The 17,231-nt window shown below is 44.5% G+C and overlaps 1 protein-coding gene across 1 annotated transcript in view; it reads right to left on the reverse strand.

Annotated features, from left to right (window-relative positions):
* Nucleotides 1-16,418, reverse strand: part of CCBE1 (collagen and calcium binding EGF domains 1) — a 126,022-nt gene extending 109,604 nt beyond the window's left edge. The window contains exons 1-2 of the mRNA XM_033163933.1: nucleotides 16,225-16,418; nucleotides 15,898-15,978 (exon numbers count right to left, since the gene is read on the reverse strand). Coding sequence (XP_033019824.1) covers nucleotides 15,898-15,978; nucleotides 16,225-16,403 — 260 coding nt within the window. The 5' untranslated portion in view covers nucleotides 16,404-16,418. The remainder of the gene's footprint in view (nucleotides 1-15,897; nucleotides 15,979-16,224) is intronic.
* Between the last annotated feature and the right edge of the window lie 813 nt (nucleotides 16,419-17,231).

Here is a 17,231-nt window from a genome sequence, read left to right on the forward strand (position 1 = left end):
TAGGCGTGCCTGGTGTGCTCTGGTCCATGGGGTCATGAAGAGTCGGACACGACTGAACGACTAAACAACAACAAAGGTCATGACTGCAGACAAGGGCTGAGGTTGAAACCAGGGTAATCCCAATTCACATTCTTGTTTACTAAATTATGCCAACTCTCAACTCTAGTTCTTAATTATCCCATACCTCCTAACGAAAAGCTTTACTCTTCCTTTGTTTACTTCCATCCAGGGCCCAAGTTGTCACCAGCCCAACCCATAGGCCAGGACTTACCCCTTGATTTGGTGTGAGGAGGCTGGTCTGGATATTAAGAGGGGGTGTGAATTAGCCCTGGTGTGATGATCAGGCCATTTTCTGGTGAAGTTTGGTCTAGCAGTGCCAGTCTTCCCCTTTAGGATGAAACGCCCCCGGAAATTTATAGAATCAAAGGGATTCCTGACCATTTTGGAGTATGTTTTTATACTTAAGTAGACTTTCCAATGCAAATAAAGGTTCATTCACTGCCACTGGAAGTTAGGTCTCCCAATTTTTGATAAATGATGCCACAGCATTCTTTGTTGTTGAGCGAATTAGTAAAGGGGGGGGGGAAGTTATGTACTGAAATTCATATCTTAACAAATGAAGAACTGAACCATCAGATCAGAAAGAGCTAAGCACAGCTATATCATCCGCTTTAACTAGAAACACACTGCTCCTGTTAAAGAACCACAGTAGAACTAGCTGAAGGAACCTTGCTGTTGCACTTGGACCCGTAACAAGATTGTATCACGTCTTGCTTTTGCTGTTGCCTTTGGAAAACAAAAAGGGATCTTTTATTTTCACATCAGTTGCCAAAATGTATTACTACAAAAGTTTTGCCTGTTATTACTATATTATATGTCAGCATATAACCACAGGGTTTGGCTGGAAAATACTTTCCTATTTAAAACAAAATTAATATTGAGTATTAATAAATGTTTTTCAGTGAAGCAACATATCCATCATTAGCCATCTCTACAACATACCGCTGCCAGCATAGTGCAATATTTTATTTTGGACACTGAGAAACAGCATGCACGACATAACTACGTGAAAAGCCAGGCTCTGTTTGTTTGCCTCCTTTATTCTTAAATCAGCATTAACTGCCAGCTCACCCATGAGGCAGGAGGAGGCACCTGCCTCAAGTGGCACCCACTGTCCAGCTTTGCCACGGGTCTCCGTAGTCTCTAAGGGCAGAGAGGGAACAGCGGCAAACCTCTGCAGAATGCCAAGTCAGCGAGAGGAGAGGTGGTCATCTCTCCACCCCTCCCGGCAGTGTGGTGGGGCTTTGCACCAGATTCTCCCTTCAGGAGAAACCCCATCACTGAGCAGGGGTGGAGGAGATGCGCAGGAAGAAGCTGGTGAAAAGCCCCACCATCAGGTGGGAGGGGGGATGCAGAAAGCATTTCACCCTGCCTACCAGCCCGGTGGAGAAGACTCTGAAAGGGCTTCCTTACGGAATTTGCTGTGGGATGTGAGTACATAAGTAGCAGTCAAGTACAACATTCCTTGTTTTCCTAGAGTGGACAGGCAAGGGGATGTTTGGACCAGCCAGTTGAAAACTTCCTGTTTCCTCCTGTGCTGGGACATACTTCCTCTTGCATGTGACTAGAGGTGGGCGTGACCGTACCTGTGCAGGTAACAAAAGCACAAGACATGCAGCCATCTTTCTCTCTTTGACTTCCTCTCTTTGATGGACCAGCAGCTTTTTTTAGCTAGAGATGATCAGCCAACAGAAGACAAAGGGATTATATCTTCATATGGGATAGACTCACATGTACATATATATCTGTAATTAAGTCTGCCTTCAGGGATCCAAATGTGAACTGATGGTGTGAGTAAACTACTTTTATATATCTTAAATAAGATTGTGGTGTGTTTATTCTTTTAAGAGGGAAATAAAGGGATCTTACCAGGAATCTATATTGAGAAGCTTAATCAAGCTTGCAACCAGCTACCCGCAGTGCATTTAAAGGAGAATGTTAAAACTCTGCTAAGTTATAGAACTTGCTAGTGCAAGTTAGGAAGGATATTAATAAACAATATATCCTCTCCTGCCTCCCCGAACATTCCCACATGTATATATATATGTATATATACCTCCCCCACTGTAGGAGTGGTAGCAAGGCATTTTGCCTCAAGTGCCCAAATGCCTCAGGTTATCCCTGAGAATTGGCAACTCTGCTCATATACAATATGGCATTAAACTGCAGGTTCGAATTGCGTCTGCTTCCAAGTCCCATATTTACAGAGGGAATGGCCTTCTCGTGGAAAAGCAAATGAGCTGCTTTATGATAAAATGGGGGCTGTCTGTCTCACATGCCTCTCCACCCCACCCCCAGCCGCCATGGGAACAAATAAGCAGGTCACAAGAAGTCAAAGCAGTATATCCCGCATCTTATCATTGCCACAGGAGGGAAACACTTGCGTAAAAAGGAGCAGGAAATTATCAGCCAAAGGCTAAATAAAGAGGACCCTGTGCGCATTTGCAACAAACAAGTTTAAGAACAAATCAAATCTTTGGAACAGAAAACTGTAGAGATAAAATAAGTCTCCAACAATATCCAGCTTCTGTATTTAGGAAAGCTTGCTTGAAGAAAATGTCCTCCCTGATTAAGTTTCAGCCGAGTCTTCTCCTTACAAACTGCAAGACCCTGGATTCAGAAAGGATGACTCAGAACTTTTTTCAGAGAGTTTAGCATTTGATAAAGAATGCCTTCTCTACCCCTCATATCATGCATTCCACCTGCCCCTAGTAAACTATTCACTTTTTTGCATTTTGGCAAAATTAATTAATTGTGGTTAAGCTTTGTGAAGTTTTGTGAATGATTTTTTAAAAATTGTTCATTTATTACTCATTGCAGGTAGGTGGCCGTGTTGGTCTAATAAACTAATAAACTTAGTTGGTCTCTAAGGTGCTTCTGGAAGGATTTTTTGATTTTATATTTTGTTTTCATTTATTACTTGTTTTAGTTCGGCAAGATTTGTTAGAGCTGTCACTTCTTCTCTTGACTCTAATGATTAAGGCTACAATCCTAAACCCACTTACCTGACAGTAAGCCTCACTGAATTTGATGGGTTATCTTCTGAGTGGACATGCTTAGGATTGCATTATAAATATCTGATTGGGGAGGAGGAGGAGGGATTTCATCTTGTCTCAACTACAAATGGATATGTAAAAGTACATGAGCTTCACGTAATGCAATTTTATTGTTGGTGTTGCTTTTAAAAAATGTGTTTATCACATTGGGACTAATATAGATTGCAATAGAAACATGTCTTAATAAATACAGAGCAGCCTCCCATTTCACACCCAGCAGCTCACACAAAGAACTGCTGCCCCCAATGACTGCTACCATAAGGTTTCTGCCCAGCACTGTTACACATTCTTGTAGATGCTTGTAATTTGTATGTCAGGTTCATGCCTTGATGCAGAACAGAATTCCAGAATCCTCCGACCAAAGCCTAGATTGGTCCACCACAGGATTCAGAGAGAATTCTGGAAGGGAAAACACCAGTATGTCTGCAACTGAGAAGAAGGGAAATACCCTGAAATGAACACCTTCCTTTAATAACCATAGCCTCAGTCCAGCTTCTTATTTCTAGGAGTCTCAGGCCTCTGAACTCCACAGCAAAATCTGCTGTATTCATTTACAGTGGTGCCCCACTAGACGAAAATAATTCGTTCTACGAGTGTCTTCGTAGAGCGAATTTTTCGTCTAGCGAAGCAGCAATGCAGCACGGAGGTTTTCACGCTGAAAAAAAAATTCATCTTGCGAGGCAGCCCCATTGACTTTTTCATCTTGCGAGGCAGCCTTCCGCTAGCGAATGCCGTTTGTCTAGCGAGTTTTTCGTCTAGTGAGGCATTCGTCTAGCGGGGCACCACTGTACTCTTTGCAATATAGCCAGACCTCTGCTGAATTAAAGGTCAGCATAGCTTGTTCTCTGCATTAAGTGTGTGTGTGTGTGTGTGTGTGTGGTATGTATGTATGTATATCAGGTGTGAAAGAGGTATGTCTTCAGCATATGACGGAAACCGAATAATGAAAATGCCAGACGCAACTCTGTTTGGAGGGAATTCCACAACTTAAGGGCTGCCAGAGAGAATTCCCTCTCCCATCCCCAAAAATTTCTGAGTGGTGGAAGTACCAAGAGGACCACCCCTCCCCAGCTTATCTTAAAACCTGAGAGGGTCTGTAGAGGAGGAGGTGGTCTTTCAGATATTAAGGTCCAAGTCATTTAGGGCTTTGCACTTTAATATGAACATCTTGTATTGGGCTGTCCTGTTCCTGCCCATGAAGGGCACATGCACTTTCTCATGCATAAAGAAGCCAACTAACAAAAGGTGCAAACTCAGCAACAAGACCAGAGCAGGAATTAATCCAGACAGCCTTAGACACCACAGATGCAGCAAGGAACAAACCTACTCAGGAGAGGCGTTTCAAGGTTCCCTAACCGCAGCTCAGAAACAAGGTCAGGGGTGAGGATTCTGTGATCAGGAGCAGAGACTGCACAAGAGCATGAAGTTTTTCCCAGCAACTGGCTCCACCTACCCACCATGTTTTTAAAGAGAGGTAGGGAAACTCCAGCTACTTGCACGCATGAAAGGGGGCTTTCAGATTAGTGGGGCGGTTGCCCTCATTCTACATCCCCACTGACATTTGAGGTCCCAATGAATGAAGCGATCTCATCCCTCTCAGAGTATCATTATTTCATCCCTGCAGGAGAATTAGGAAGCTGCCTTAGACAGAAGAAGAGAGTGGCCACAGTATTGCCAATGTGGTGTAGTGGTTAAGAGTGGTAGACTCGTAATCTGGTGAACTGGGTCCGTGTCTCCGCTCCTCCACATGCAGCTGCTGGGTGACCTTGGGCTAGTCACACTTCTTGAAGTCTCTCAGCCCCAATCGCCTCACAGAGTGTTTGTTGTGGGGGAGGAAGGGAAAGGAGAATGTTAGCCACTTTGAGACTCTTTTGGGTAGTGATAAAGCAGGATATCAAATCCAAACTCCTCCTCCTCCTCTTCTTCTTCTTCTTCCTGAAAATTCCTGGCCTGCTGCTGCCTCTTGATACACACTTCAGAAAGACAACCTTGGCTTACCTGCACCCCTGATAGCTCATTCCATGCTGTAGAGCTCCCCTGCCCCTCCATCTGGCAGAGAAGTGGCCTCCTTATCATTGGGTGGCCATGCCTCTTCACCCTGAGCCAATGAAGGCAAGGGGGCTACAAAACTTCCAGAGGGAAAGCCTCAGTTGGTGGGGCCTGGCTCCAAATCAGCAGCTTGAGCAGGAGAGCTCCGGTGCACACGGCCTCTTCCTCCCACTGTCCTGCTCATCAAAGTCCTCAGGGAGGGCTATGAGATGGCCCCAGAAATGAACTGGCAACTCATTCCTCCCACACCATGAAAAACACAAACCACAATCCCTGATTTAGCTTTATGTCCAAACTGGGGTTCATGATTTGTTACTGCTGACACAGAAGATATTTGGGATGCCAAGAACAAACTTTGGCTTCATGTCACGGTTTGTGTGGAGAGAAATCAAGCACAATCCTCAGTTCAGCAGTAACACTAAGCTGGGAATCATGGTTTGTTGCTCCTGCAGGGAGAGGAGTAAAGTAGGAGCCTGTCTACACCATTCATTGTAAACATGGTAAGAATCCTTTACAACTAGCGAGGGAGATCAAGGAAGAGCAAAGACACGTTTTTACTAATTTGGTAGCTACCTACCAAATTATTATTCTGGAGGTGCTCTTTCAAGAACTTCAGTTATGGAAAAGCTTAATGTTACCATGAAACTGTAACATTACATTCCCTACATGCAATACAGAGTACAAACTAAAATGTCAAAAGTAGCAGTAGCAGCAGCAGTAAAGATATATGTCTTACGCAGATACCCGTAGCAAATGCTCATCTTGCATGCGTGTGGCTAAAAGACTTGTTGTTTACACGCTACTTTATTTACTTAAGAACAAGTAGACCGCTTAAATATGTAGCACGAGGTAGATATGTATTCCATAAAAAGGTACTGCCAAAAAGCTTAACTATAATTTAACAGATGTTCTTTGGTACTCTTGTGAAAATAAAAGGCAGCCTTTCAATAACAAAATGCAAACTAAACCAAACCAGAACATGAACTCAACTTAATTCAAGTTCTCAGGAAACATGCAGGGAGTCAGACCTCACCAGTTACTCACAACCGTGCGAAGAGTCAACCACTAATTTTGACAGTTATTTTAATTTTAAAAATCCCTTCGAAAACTGCCATAGCACACGTTGGCTTGACTCAGATTCAGACCACAAAACAGCCAAGGATTTTGCTTCATGGCCTTGGAAGAGTTACACTGCATCGTCCTTGGCTCTTTATCTGTAAAGCATTGGCGGAAATGAATTATTTCACAGGATCCCTGTGAGGTAGGTAGAATGTGAGCGTGCTGCCACCCACCTCTATGGATACAGATTGTGATGATGCGGAAAGGCCCCATGTCATACTGTACAATAAGCCAAAACGAGACAATGCAGAGCAATACTTTCAGATGTAATCACTCTGAAATTTCCTTGCACATGGTGATTTTTGGCTGCTATCCACAAACCACTAGAGCCAACAGAATGACTTAGCCCCAGCGAAATGTAGGTAGCTCGAACACAGACATGCAGGATCAAAATGGTTTCTAAGTTGCACTTTAGTGAGTATCATCATGAACAGTTTACTATCCAGTTTGTCAGCAATGTAAGCCTATTCATACCTCATTCAAGGGTTTCTTCCACAGCTATAAAAAGTATGGGTGTCATAAACATTTGTGGAAAGGTGTACTTAAAAGGTGAACAACCAATCTGAAATGCCATAGATAGATAGATAGATAGATAGATAGATAGATAGATAGACAGACAGATGAAGGTATTCTGGCCAAAGCAACGTGGGAGGCATCAGTTGCAAGTTACCAGTCTCTGCAGCCACAGCAGGCGCTGCGATTCTTCAGCGGTTTAACTTCACCCCCAAAGACACACTCCATTGTCTATCGAGATAGACTGATGCCAACAATAATAAGCAGCACTGTTGTGTACTAGTGTTGAGGCTCTTTGCACTAGCACTTGTGTGTTTTCACAGAAAGGTCTTAAATCAGTCTATAGTCCATAGGTAATACTTCCTTCGTTGATTTCTCTCCCATATTAATAACATGAATTCATACATAGTATATAAATAATGTGTGAGAGTGTTTTAAATATGTTTTTTGTGCAGTTGACTCAGAGCTAATCCCACTGGAGCGATCACTATGATTCAAAGTACCTCTCATGCATTAAAAGCTTTATCTTCGGGGAAAGTTGATCAGGTTACGCAGAGGAGGTTAGTAATAAGATATCTTGCTTGGTCTTTATTTAGGAAAGCAGGTCCTCATCAACTGACCCTTTGCATTAAGCTTTAGCACTTGAGAATCTAGTTCATTATCATTCTGGTCACCTTTTGCAAAACTTGTTACAAAAAAAAAACCTTCCCCGCTTCCCTCATTAACACAAGCTTTTCCAAATCTAGAGAAAAGAAATCAAAATAAGATGTTCCTTATTCTGCAAGCAGTTGCTAAAATTCGGCAAGTGCTATTATATATAATGCAGTACCAATGAACAAGACATCTGTCCTTGCACTGCTAGGATGCTTCCCAGGAAAACATTGGCTACTTGTACACCAGGGCCGTTAGGACTGTCGAGGTGTTGCTTTTCCACAATCAGACATAAGGGAAATTAAAATGGTGGTTTGACACATAACGCTTGCTATATGTTCTATTTTCCAGGAATGCCCTTCTCTAGGGTCAAGAATGCTTATACTGTAAGTCTTATTCAGTCAAGGCCCCCTGCAATGTTATTTAGTGGTTTCCTCCTTGCAGTTTCTGTCCCTTTTGTTACTTTGATGAATTGCTCTTTTCTTTACTTCCATGCCTTCTTTCCTAGTGAAATGGTGCTGTTACACTATAACAGAAAGAAAAGGAAAAATAATGGCAGGAAAACCATCATTAACACACACCCTCCGAGATACTGAAGCCGACTAATTAAATTAAGGAACAACTCATCACTAACCCCACAGCAATAAATGGGAAGCAATAAAAAGGGCAGGATGTCTCAGAAGGGCATTTTTTAAATCAAAAGCACAATAGCACATAAAAGCCTTAATAATACTTTGTGCAACACATTGGACGGGAATTCCAACGGAATTTTACAAAAATGGTTGCCACTGATAGTTTGTGATACACTCCCAGAGCCTAGGAGTGAAGATCTACAGTACTTGCCTTCTGGGCAGAACACAAGAGACACAATTACCCATCCCAGTTCACTCTGTTGTTGTTGTTGTTGTTGTTGTTGTTGTTGTTTTAAAAATGTTTCTCCAATGCCATTTTCACTGACCTCACTTATCCTGCAACACCCCCCACAGGGAACAGAACTATTAGTACTTAGATATACTGCTGCAAACCACTCCGAGCCTATTGATGGCATTGACAAAATTTTGCCACTGGGTTTTAATGATTCTGAGCGATATTTATTATCTGTTTTATTTTGACAGCTGGCTTTTGCTAATTAACCGTGGTGGTGGTTGTGCTTTATGTAAGCCATCTTGAGATAATTTTAATCATAAAGGTCACCAAAAAATAAAGTTAAATAGGGGGCAGCCTGATGAGACAATATGTCCTGAAAACTCTGCTTTGGCTGCCAGTGAACTACCAAGCCCAATTAAAGGTGATGGTACTTGCATAAAAAGCCCTAATCACCTTGGGACCCAAGTACCTGGAACAATTTGCCCAATATCAATCATCTCAGGCCATATGATCAGCAGGATACGTCATGTTGGTGGTGCTACCTGTCACTGCTGCTCAGTTGGTATTGACCCATGACGGGGCCTTCTCTGTGGTGGCTCCATCCCTGGTCAGCTATGTCTGTCCCCCTCATTGTTGAGCATAAGGAGCAATTGGGGTGGGGAGTTTCCTGCTTACTCAGGTATCTGATGGCTGAAAGACACTGCTGCTTGCAACCTTGAAATTAGGTATGAGGGTATGTGATTGTTTTAAAAGAGTTTTTACATGTTTGTAGATGTTTTTAAATACGTTTTTATTTTATTTGTAATTGTATTGTTTTAACATTTTGATGTTTGCTGCTCTGGGCTCCTTTGGGATGAAGGGCAAGATAGAAATTTAAACAGAAATTTAATTCCGCTCTGCATATCATTTTTACATCAGTGTGTGGGTTTTTAAAAAGAAGTCTTTAATATGCATATTTTTGCAAGGAATATCCCCATATATATTGCTTTTAATGTGCATTTCTCCCTAATACATGCATTTATGTAGATACTATCTAGCTGGAGAACTGCAATACAAAATTCAGAGAGGTGCTTATTTTGAAAGATAGCTGTGTTTTGGTTCACATCATATTGTTTCAGCAAGTGCAAATTGGATAGGTTCACATTAAAATATAAACTAAAGCAATTTCCCCCCACATAACTAACCCTACAGCAGAAGAACATATGGAGCTATAATTTCATTTTGCCACACAGATCCAGCTTTCTCTAAACACTGAACATCAACAGAGGCCAAAGGATTTAGCTTGGGAAAATGACAGACCCCTTCCAATGTTAATCACTGATGTCTGCCTGGATTTAGTTAACAATTTTTATAAACAGCATGCAACCATTAAACCAGTCATACGTCTTCTCAGATGGCCTGCAGCAAATGTTTACATGTATAATGCAATCAGCTGCTCTTCAGGCACACGCTGAGTCTCAAAGAAACACATTATCCTCGAGCTTTAGCACCAAGAGTACACCACTTTTGACAGCCACATAACACGAGCCACAATCAGGACGTTTCTCACAATCCTTCTTGGGCCATCTCAGCAAAAGAGACTCCACCAGACACACATGGCACACTGCACTGTTGACAAAGCACCATCACGGTACAAATGTGGTGAAAGTTTCACACGCAGCCAGTGCAGCAAACAAGGAATTGCAATTTTTTTAAAAGATGCTACAGGATCATGGTTTCTGTTTATCTCCTATGTGGAAATCCTTTAAGCTTCTGACCACATCCCAATTAAATACAGATGCAGATATATACACTTTCTGGCAATGATTCAACTGCATAGCAAATACATCTAAACTCTCTCAACGCTTACTGAACATTACCAGTTCCCCAAAGCCCACCCATTATATAATAACGAAGTGATTTCCCTTTTCCATTCTTCTCTTAATTAGTGACCCTTCTTGGTTATGCAGAGCTTTTTCTTTTCATAGATCTTTTTTCTTTCTTTCTTTCAATTTCATTGCAAAATAAAGTTTCATGTTAAGTGAAATTTGTCATCCTTATTTTACCATGTATCATTTTGTCAGTGGAGGTTTCTTCCGAGTAAACATGCATAGGATTGTGCTGCACAGATGCAAAAGTACTAAAACGCAGAGTGGGCTCCTCACTGTCATTTCATAAGCCATGATGATGATGATGATAATAATAATAATAATAATAATAATAATAATAATAATAATAATAATAAATGATTTATACACCGCCCATCTGGCTGGGTTTCCCCAGCCACTCTGGGCGGCTTCCAACAGAACATTAAAATGCAATAATCTACTAAACATTAAAAGCTTCCCTAAACAGGGCTGTCTTCAGATGTCTTCTAAAAGTCTGGTAGTTGTTTTTCTCTTTGACATCTGGTGGGAGGGCGTTCCACAGGGCGGGTGCCACTACCGAGAAGGCCCTCTGCCTGGTTCCCTGTAACTTGGCTTCTTGTAGTGACGGAACCGCCAGAAGGCCCCCGGCACTGGGGTAGCTAACCTGTAGCTCTCCAAATGTTGCTTGTCACAGTGCTGTCAGGCAAGGGAAATCCAGAGGGAGGAATTAACTCTCTATTGTCAAAAGCAGTGTTTTTCAACCACTGTTCCGCGGCACACTAGTGTGCCGCGAGATGTTGCCTGGTGTGCCGTGGGAAAAATTGAAAAATTACTTTATATATAGTCAATATAGGCACAGAGTTAAAAATTTTAACATTTTCTAATGGTGGTGTGCCTCGTGATTTTTTTCATGAAACAAGTGTGCCTTTGCCCAAAAAAGGTTGAAAAACACTGGTCAAAAGTACACTTACAAGTTAAGAAAAGGCATGTCCATCAGTTCATCATCTCTCAGATACTCCTGGGTGGGCACCTAATGAGGCAGTTGCCACAACAGAAAGGCCCCACCCCTGACCTTGGCTTAGGTATCTCCCCCACCTGAGCTGCACATAAGCAGGTGAAGACTACACCTGCGTATAGCATTCAGCTCCCCCGCTTCAGTCCTCTTTTGGACCAGGGAAACAGAAGGGCAGGAGAGGTGGGGGCAGGAGGAGGAGGTGTGCAAGCCCTTGAGTCTCCATAAGCCTGACCTCTTTCTCCCTCCTCCCGCACCTGTTCTTCACCCTCCAATCCTGCAGCTTCTCCTGCCTCTGACTCTCATCTCCTGGCTGTTATAGGCTCCACCAGTTCACTGATCCCTTCCACCCAGTGCCCACTCATCAGTATCCAGCCACCACTCCTCAGTGTCCAGCCAGTCCCTGGCATTGCTGGACTACAACTCCCATCTTCCTCAACCAACAGCGTCACTGATACGTAATTATGGATTTTGTAGTTCAGCAACATCTGGAGGGTCCACAGGCTCCAAAACCCTGTAATAATGGGACTTGTGAATAAATCATTAGCCTGCATTGCTGTGTGTTTTCACTCCTTAACGCTTTTGCTTTTTATTATTAAAATGTGTTATTAAAATTATTAAAATATATTTGAAATTATTAAAATGTGTCAATGTTCCAAGGCACTGGAAATCTAACAGCAAAATAAATTGAAGTATCCTTTCCCACAAGAAAGCAAGACTGCCCAACCAGAGAAGTCGCTTATAAACTATGCATTCACTGTCACACAGTTCATTAAATCTTCTTGCATGTTGAACTTCGGAACTGCACAATTCTCTACAAACCAGTATGGTCATGATGCCTCTAGTTTCTGAGTCAGGGAGGGCCACATGCACCAGCCAAACAAGTGCAGGTGGCAGGTGAGTTACAGAATTTTACATGCATATTCAATAAGCGTCATAAACTACTGCAACACATATGATACATATTTCTCCAGTACTAAAAGGCAAGATCGTTTATCTTGCAATCGCTCAGGGCACATTCTGTTTTTCCACACAGTGATTGTAATGAACTCCCAAATTATCTTCAGTAATTACGTAACTGCTTTGCTTCTGTAACATTTGCCTAGGCATTGCTATAGACAGTGTAGAGGTTTCTCTGTGTTTTGCCCCAAAGGCTGAGAAAGAATGTACAGTAATGGTTATCCCATATCTCCTTGCACCGACTGAGTAGTGACAGAGCATTTGAAAAGGCTATTCTACCACCCCATTTCTGCCCAGGAAGGAAGAAGTAATTCCTTTCTATCCCAGGGGGAAAAACCGTAAACTACTACAGCTGGTTTTTCAGTGTCAAACCACGGCAGGTCATCGGGGCAATAAACCAGCACTAACCTTTAATGATGAACATACTCTAAAACTGTGGTCCTCAGCACATCTACATCTATCTTGCACACTATGCAGGGTAAACCAGAATTTGCTGAGAGCTGCAGAAAATCTTGATTCCTTAGTTATGCGTATTATACGCATTTGCAAACACATCATTATTGCATTCTGAGTTTACATTTCAGGTGCGCACTAAAAAAAATATTAAAATGTGTGAAGAGCTTTCACAGAAATAAGTTCATGGAAATCAGTGAGACTTGCAGCCAGATCCTAATCACGTCTAGACAGAAATAAATCACAGTAATTTCAGTGGGGCTTGCATCCTGATGAATATTCTTAGGAGTGCAACCTTCCTTCCAAATAAGTTTGTTTAGGTCTGCAGTACAAGCCATCACTATTTCTTAGAGATACCAAAGGGTTCCTGTATCAGCAATGGCACTGAGGTTGTGTAAACACTCAGGGTGAAATCCCATAGGCATTTTCTACTGCAAGAACACCATTTCAGCACCAGAGCACAGAAACTTCAATAGGGCAGCTAGCAAGATTCAACAAACTCCAAAGACCTAATCTTGCTTATATTTAAGGATAAAAGGTAAAAAAAGAAGGGAGCATACAGCAACATGCTATGAATCTTTATATCAGCATTATCAAAACAGGACAAACCTTCCTTATTTTATCTTAGAAAGGGAATGTATACCTTTAGTATGCATGCCTACCTTCACAAACCCATTTAATTATTTTACTTAATGTGTTGCTCTGTAGCACCCGGGTTTTTGGTGCTCCTGTCGTAACCAGAAATAATAATGTGGTTTGAAAACCGGGGGAAGAGGAGAGCAGCCTCCCTGTCCATCTTTGCAGAAACTTTCCCCCTACGCATGTGAGGGCATTACAAATTGTTGTCTATGGTTGCATGCTCAAGTGCATGTGGTCAGATGATCACAGCACACCACTTCGTGCATATGCACACAAGCACCATTTAAAGTAATGCAAACAGGCTTGTTAGCATTGTATGCCTGAACTTGCAGAATCAAAAAAAGCACAATTGCAGCAATCACAGTAAATGCGTGCAGGAATTTAAGCCATAAATAACAACCCCCTTATATAAGATTGCCTGGTATATTGTTTGTTACTGAGCTTATACTAGGTCCAATTATTAATTTCTAAGCAGAGTAGTTCTAGGATATACTCCAGATTTGAAGCAGTAAACACTGGCTTAAAGTGTGGAAACTTGTGTATGTAAACACGCACCAGACAAATGCCAGGGATCCAGAGGCAATCAAGGCTTCTTCCTTGACACTCAACTCTTCCAAGTGCCCCCCCCCCAATGTAACTGCAAATGCTCCCTTCACATTTTATAATACAGTGCTACCTTGGGTTAAGTACGCTTCAGGTTAAGAACTCCGCTTTAGAACAGAAATCGTGCTCTGGCGGCGCAGCAGCAACAGGAGGCCCCATTAGCTAAAGTGGTGCTTCAGGTTAAGAACAGTTTCAGGTTAAGAACGGACCTCCGGAACGAATTAAGTACTTAACCCGAGGTACCACTGTACAGCTGAGCAACTGGAAGTCTCAGGGTGCAAAGAGAGCCCTGCCCTGAGATGCTATCTCAAATAGAGAGAGAGAGAAAGAGCGGCCAACCCACAAGCAAGGGAGATGTACAGAAGCATCAGTGGCTGAGGAAACAGAACTTGCTGGCAGCTCAGGGGTAGGGAAAAGGATCCAACTGGCAGGACAGATTCCTAAACACGCACACATACCTTGTGGCCCCGCTTTGACAAGTCATTATGGTGTCAGGTGACAGACACCTGGCAAACAATGGGAGGGGGGTCTCAGCCCAGGGTACCAGCCCGGGGTTTGGCACCCCAGGTGTCTGCCAAGGCCCACAGCCCAGAAGGGCCCTCCTGTCAACCCTTGAGGCCCATCAATCTCTGCTGCTGCTATTTCTTCCTGTTGCTACCTGTTCACCTGTGTGTTCTCTCTCCCTCTCCCTCCCTCCCTCCCTCCCTCTCTCTCTCTGTGTGTGCACCTTTCCCTTTCTTTGGGCAGTGGCGTTGGAAGGAAAATGACACTCTGCACATGCTCAGGGGTGTGCTTTTAAACACCATGGTCTCCCAGGTGCCTCTGTTCACAAGGCATCTTATGGAGATCTATCTTTTTGCCCAGGCTTTCCCTAACCCAGAAGATCGAACTCTGCTATTTCTGATCCCTCATTCTTCTCGGTTTTACTGTTTTTATTTTACTGTTTTATTTATTTTTAGTGTTATCCTTGCATACCGCTTGACACTTCTCTTCTTTTGTTAATACTAAGCGATCAGATTAATATACTGTATTGATTTCAGCAGGAATATATGAATGTCATGCCCGACCTCAGCAGGCATTTTAAATGAATTCTGGTTGTGTAGTTTAACCTTTAACCTCATTGCACTATTGATTTCCTTGCACATCACACACAGAGACGCCTGTGATTAAGTGGTCTACAAATCAAACAGTAAAAATAAATGCTTTTTGATGAAGATATAAATAAAACAAGGAATAGTCCCAAGCCTCTGGTGCTCCGACACGTGGTTGGAGAAGAAGCATGGTTCCTGTGTGATAGATAGATTAGGCTTGCCATATTTAAAAATGTGAAAACCCGGACACATAAGTTGAGCTTTATATTTGGCAAAGTTGCTGAGCTTTTCTTGGGGGAGGGGCCAAATTTGAAGTTTCTGAGCTATTTCTAAGGAAATTTGCCCTCCAAAATCAACACTTCCAACATGGCTTGCCATATGCCCAGGTTTCCCCGGACATTTTAACCGATTTTCAGACATTTTTCCCTTACTCTATTTCCGAAGGACAAATCCCGGATATGCCCAGGAATTCCCATTATATCTATATTAGGGCTGCCATATGTCCGGACATTACCGGGATTTCAAAGGCGGAATTGACATGGGGGTGGGGATTTCTGAAAGGTGGCGCTTTGTCCTGGATCTTAGGCAAGTCAATGGAAAAAGTCTTTGGCATTTGTGGAAAACAAACAAACAAACAAACCTCCTCCAAAAAGACCAATACTTTCGGTGGTTTCCTTAAAAACCAGCGGTGTCCTGGTTTTTACTTTTTGAAATATGGCAAACCTAAATAGATAGATATATTATAGGCTATATATAATATACACAAGCACACACGAATGAGACGTATGGTCCCTGTGTGAGATATATATGGGGGGGGGGTTCCTTCAACTAGCCTCTGCCCTCGAACCTCCCCACTCGGTTTTTCTCTTCGGCGCCTCAGGAACCCCAGCACAAACGCGCGCAGCCCCACTCGCTCCGCCCTCGCGGCGTTGCGGCGGCGGCAGGAGGCGGGCGGGCGACCGGCGGCGCGGACTGACCTGAAGCAGGTGGCGAGCTCCCCGCTGGGCTTCAGGCACGGGTACTTGGTGGTGGCCACTTTGCTCTCGGAACAGACCTCCCTGCGAGGCGGAGAAAGAAAGGAAGGAAGAAAGAGAGAGAGAGACCGTTCTTAAATCGTCGCCTAAGAGACGTCCAAAGTCCAATTCTCTTCACATCTCCTCCGGGGGCAGCTCCGGCTTGCTTGGCGCTAGGCTTTGCCGTCGCGGAGCCGGGGCGCGGAAAGGCAAACTGAGGAGGCGCGGGACATGCCCTTCCCTCACACCCCGCACCGCCCTCGCCCTCCAAGCAGCCGTCCTCCCACCCACCTGTCGCTCTCCTCGGGCTCCTCGCGGTAGGTCCACGCATGCCCGAGCGCCGCCAGCAGCAGCAGCCCCAGCAGCAGCCAGAGGCGCTGCACGCTGGGCGACGTCGGCGGCGGCCACAGCGCCAGCAGCAGAAGGCGCCTGGCACCTCCGCCGCCGCCGCAGCCGCCCCGCAGCACCATCGGGCGGCCTCGCGGCTCCCCTGCGCAGCGCCCGACCTCTCCGGCTGCGTGGCGCGCTCGAGGGCGCGCGGAGAGAGAGAGAGAAAGGAGGGAGGGAGGGAGGGAGGAGGAGGCGAGCGGTGCCCCCTGCGGCGGGAGCGAGTCAGCGGGGCCGGCGGCGTGACCAACAAGAGGAGGGAACAGACATGCAATGGACGACGCTTGGCTAGGCGAGGAGGAGAGAAAAGAGGGATGGGGGGGGGTGTAGAGGGCGACCAGATGCTTCGGAGAGGCGATCTTGGGTTGCTTTGCCCGCCGAGGAAGCAGGGGGGGGGGAGCGGGAGAGACGGAGCCAGATGTCGCCGAGGGTGGCGACCCCAGGAAGTGTTGGGGGAGATCGGCTTTTCCCCCCGAAGCTCGTGGGGCAGGAGAGGGGGTGAGAGGACAGAGAAAGGGGTCGCCAGCTGGCGCACGGAGAGGCTGCCTGTCGGACGGGGACTGGGTGCGTGGGTGGGGGTTTTTCCTTCCCAAAGCGACGCGAGAGGGAGGATTCCGGTATTACACCCCCCCACACACACACACACACAGTTCAACAGGAGATAGAAGATAAGAGGGATCGAGATCTGGGGGTGGAGGGGGTGACCCGCTGTTGCGCAGGGATCTGGGGAAGTTGGCTCTGGGGCAGCAGCAACGGAGAAGCAGCTTCTCTTGCTGCTGGGAGGGGGGCGGAGACAAGTAGCCAGGCTCCTCAAAGATTAAGGATGAAAAGGAAGGACAGTCAGAGGTAGGCTACAGCAGAGGAGTAGGATAGGAAAGCGATCTAAAAGTTGTGGGACAAAACTTGGTTTC

This window comes from Lacerta agilis, chromosome 11 (assembly GCF_009819535.1).
Source record: "Lacerta agilis isolate rLacAgi1 chromosome 11, rLacAgi1.pri, whole genome shotgun sequence".
Classification (NCBI taxonomy): domain Eukaryota; kingdom Metazoa; phylum Chordata; class Lepidosauria; order Squamata; family Lacertidae; genus Lacerta; species Lacerta agilis.